The sequence below is a fragment of the Sprattus sprattus genome, assembly GCF_963457725.1.
Source record: "Sprattus sprattus genome assembly, chromosome: 8".
NCBI lineage: Eukaryota > Metazoa > Chordata > Actinopteri > Clupeiformes > Clupeidae > Sprattus > Sprattus sprattus.
In genome coordinates this window covers 3794232-3798809 of record NC_137927.1, presented here as the reverse complement: position 1 = coordinate 3798809, position 4578 = coordinate 3794232, and the positions used below count along the sequence as shown (strand labels likewise).

General features: G+C 49.1%; 1 protein-coding gene across 1 annotated transcript in view; it reads right to left on the bottom strand.

Annotated features, from left to right (window-relative positions):
* nrg2b (neuregulin 2b) overlaps positions 1–2139 on the bottom strand; it is a gene marked incomplete at both ends in the record, with an annotated part of 69251 nt that extends 67112 nt beyond the window's left edge. Inside the window, one exon of the mRNA XM_080842994.1 lies at positions 1725–2139. Within this exon, the coding sequence (XP_080699120.1) occupies positions 1725–2139 (415 nt within the window). The remainder of the gene's footprint in view (positions 1–1724) is intronic.
* Between the last annotated feature and the right edge of the window lie 2439 nt (positions 2140–4578).

Genomic DNA, 4578 nt, shown 5'->3' with positions numbered 1-4578 from the left:
CTTTACATTTCCACTAGAACAGTGTAAAATACAACCAGACTTCAATATGGCTAGGAATGATAAGCACAAAACATCTTAACTTCCATAACCTAGATCTAAAGAGTCCTCCAAGCGTATTCAGAAGTCCCTGACCAGCACTGGTCCTCATGAACTTTGAACTTGTCCTGCCCTCCAACCCTTGGTGCAGCCATGCCATGTGGTGATGTGCCCCATGTCAGGAAGGTATTCTATAAAGTTAATACAGATGCACACTACACAGTCACGCAGTCAATCTGTGAACTGCAATCAATCAACCAAGAGCTAATTGATGGCTAAAGGAAGCCCATTCACAGCAAACTGAGAGGCATCACTACAGCTGCGTTTCATGCTTTTTAAAACACACACACACACACACACACACACACACACACATACGTACACTACACACACGCACACAGACTCGAAGGTCATCACATTCCCCATGGGTAGCCTACACTATGACAGGACAGAGTTTGCTGAAACAAGCCAAAATACAATTATAATCTGAAAGAGAGGATGGTTGGTACCTCTATCTTCCAGATAACAGGTTGGGAAGTTGTCCGTCACCTTGAAAATGTTGCATGGTTTCATTTCCTTCCTGTGTTTAATAATCTTAGTGGTCAAAAAAAGTATGCGTGTGTGTCTTATTGTGGTTTGTGAGTCCAAACCATCTCAAATTCAGTGACTTTCCATTCAAATCACCACTGCGTTCCATTCTGATGCTTTCTAACGCCCTCTGATGCGTGTCCAACGCGTTACGCAAAATGTATGAATGAAACCGGTCGGCCCTCGGTCTGTTTACCCATATTTCACACGGAGCATCAAGTTACAAACGTCCACTTCTGTCGTGGCCTCGAGCCTGGCTGCGTTAGGACCGGAATCCCGCTGACTGATGCACGCTACACCTGCAGCTCCGCGCCGCAACCAACCAGCACAAGTCCACTTCAAGTTTCCCATCACATGGTATGCTCCATGCTGATTGAAGGCTAATTGAAAGGTTGAAACTCAAATCCAAGGAAGAGATTTTGTAAGGGGGTAAGTGCATTTAACTGCAAATAATAGGTAATCCCTTCGTGATTGGCTAAACATCGCCTACCTTTGCAGGCCTACGTCATATATGACATATATAGGGACATGGATTACGATGCGCCGATAGTCAGTTCAGACGAGGCTTCGGGATTCCGGATTCTGACAGGTGAAAGTGATTTTACATGACACAGCACAGATGTTGAAGCATCAGGTCGATTGGTCATACATTCATCCCAAAGACATTGTATAGTGTGTGAGAAAGAGAGTGTGTGTGTGTCTCTTTGTGTGTGTGTGTGTGTGCGCGCGCGTGCGTGCGCATGTGTGTGTGTGTATGTGTGTGTGTGTGTGTGTGTGTGTGTGTGTATGTGTGATGTGTGTGTGTGTGATGTGTGTCCATCGGGGTATTCCACAATGTTTATAAGGGGAACAATACTGCAGATACGCCCAGCGTGCGCGCATCGCAACCTTTCTCCTGTGTCTACATCCAGATCGGGGAAGAGAAGCTCCTGTACCCAGGTCGGGGAACATGGCCGAGTAGTTTTCGAAACTGATTATAAATCATGAACACACACACACACACACACACACACACACACACACACACACACACACACACATTTGCCTTGTAGCATCACCATAGCAATGGCCCATTAGTGAAGAACCCAGAGCAGACTTACCGCAGTCCTCACACAGAATGCTCTCCACCTCCTTCTTGAGGTTCCTCTCGCCGGCGTCCAGAGGAGCAAAAGACGCTCTGAATACTAAAGGCTCCTCAGTGGGGTCCATGAAAAATATATATCTGTGGTCTTTTTCCACGAGCACGCACGGCGCCTCGGTGCCGAAATCCCCCACGGTGACGAGCTGCTCGCGCTCCAGCCCGCCGCCGTTCACCGGCCACACGTCCAGCACCCTGACATTCACACTGTACGGCTCCACGGAGACGTTCTCGGGCAGCGCGAACACCTCACCTTCGATCACCACTGCCGCCCGGTACGCCTGTTCCTGCGGGGTATCCAAGCTCGGGGCGTAGCACGCGAACGAGAGCCCCACGAGCAGCATGGAGAAAAGCGCCAGATCAAGTCTCCTGCTCATGCCGTCTGCTGGGGCTCAGAGGCGGCCGCTCGCGGTGCTGCAGTGCTCTCGGGGCTGACGAGGGGCGCGGATGATGGAGTCGGGTTACGGTGGCGGGAGACTGTGAATGGGCTCCGGTAGAGTCGCGGGGCGGCAGACCTTGCGCAAGAGTCCGTGCCATCTGTGTGCGAGCCGCTCTGCCCCATGCAGCCCGCGATGGGGAAACACGAGCCACTTAGGAACCGGAAATAGCTCCAGTCAGCGGTGATGCGCGGTTGAAAAAATGTCGTTGCTGCATTCTCCTTCAAATACCGATCCCAAAACGTAAAAAAGCATTCATAAATGACGCTGCCTTACCACAACACGGGCTACTGCAAAACGCCGCAGGTCCCCCTTTATCCAGCCAATGTCATGGCCCAGCCTGGGCGCACTGACTTTCAAACGCGGTTTTCGATGTGAAACGATTCAGACTCGGCACAGAGAAAACAGCATCGGAATATCATACCGTGTGAAGGGTTCTGTTCCGCGGTGAGCGTTATCGACGCCCTAACGAGATGGCACGGAGCGGCCGAGGATGTTGCTCAGTTGGGCGATGCAACAAGCGCGTCCACTTCGCTCGCTGCCCGCTCTGCCACCACACACTGCCGGCTTACGTGAGCAAACATCACCTGGCCGGTCGCTGCTGTCTGTGCGAACTTCCTGCGCAAATTTCGTGATGTGCCGTCAGAGCACATACGACGCCTTGTAGGTCACGGAAAGGCTCCCAGAATCCACATCCGCACGAGACCAGTATTCTTCGAGGCGCGCGAATACAGCAAGTCGTGCATTCACACCAACGTAATTAACGCACGGGCCGACACAATGCAGCGCCTTATAACTTTTGCTTGCAACAAAATCTGTTCCCCGTGAGAGCGCGCTCTGATTCCCTGTAGGATTGGTAGAAATGGTCCAGGCCACGAGCTGCGATGACTAACGCTGCGAAAGTAGCTCAGTCGTCTCGAGCGCCGGACAATCAGCAATGTTTTTTTCTTTTCTTGACGTTATCCTTCTTTCGTTTAATCACGCGGCTGCATTCAGGTCACATTCACATTGCTGGCCCCTAAATTGACCAACCAGGCGTCGCCCGAACGGGAGGCGAAACCTTTCAACGCCCTTTCGCGCACGTTGGCAATCGCAACAGGTCCTGCGGGTATGAGATAGGGACAGGACGCTGTCTGTATTGATAGAATGGTGGTGTGTCATAACACTGGAAACCGGCTGATGAATGATGCGCAGAGATAGACAGAGTTAGAATATAACATTTCCTACAACTCCGTGCTCGCACTCGTATGAGTAACAGTCCGACGGCAGTCGCCAAGTGGATAGTGTAAATATTACCAGCATCTTTCCCTTGGCACAAATAAATGCGACGTTTGTGAGACAGTGTATAGCTTTATCCGCTGCTGTCGAGCGCCTCCTACAGGCCGAAGCTGATACTTGTCGCACATAGTAACAAGAGGGAAACACGATGGAGAATTTCTTGTCAGCATTGACTGTCAGCAAGAATGTATCTGCTAAACTAGGGTTGTTAAAGTGGTGTCATAATTGCCCTCCTGACATATACTGTAACAGCGCTAATTTCCGTGGTTTTGTCTGACAAAGCACGAGGCTTTTTGTCATTTAAAGTTCCGATCTAAGTAACTGAGGCCTCCTGGATGCCTAACGTGCGCTCGAGGGGGCCACTCGTTATTAAGCTGCTTTCCACAGTCGGTGGCACAGTGAGGCCGTTTGGGAGGGGCAGTACAAGTGTGGGTTTACTCGTTCCCTCCGTAAATCATTTTATGCATCAGTACACATCTGGGCTCGGCGTTCGGAAGTAGAACTGGCCATGGTGCTGAAACCGTCGGAATAAACTCTGTCCTTTAAAAAAGTGAGGGCATTTATCATGAGGTGGTTATTTCCCGGCTTATGGCTGTGTCTCTGGGCATGCAGAGTTAAATGAGCAGAAATACAAATGAGCAGAATACAAATTATATATTCTACTTACATGTACGCAATTCCCAGGAAAATTCTTAATTCTTAATGCTGAAAACAACATACCCAGAAAACCCTTATGATAGTTATATGGAATAATTTTGACGTGAAAGCTTATTGTGCATATACATTGTGCATTTGTTCACGATAATACATGTGGGATGTGTTTTAGTTAGGCTTATCTTTTAGTCTTTGCATTATGTACATTAATGAATTATGTTCTTTCTTCAAACCACAAAATGAGAAATGGTCCCTGGAGTTGCCTCCTGATTCTTGCTGATCTATGGTTCTCTCTTGTCATGTGACCTCAAACCGTTTAAAGAAACGAAACCAGGAATGGTGATACTGAAATGCCTTCAATTCAGCTGCAGTGTCTAGATTTTTTTCCCCTTTCCTCTGCGCACAGCGGCGCAAGTTACGCGCTGCTTTGACGTTATGAAACACACC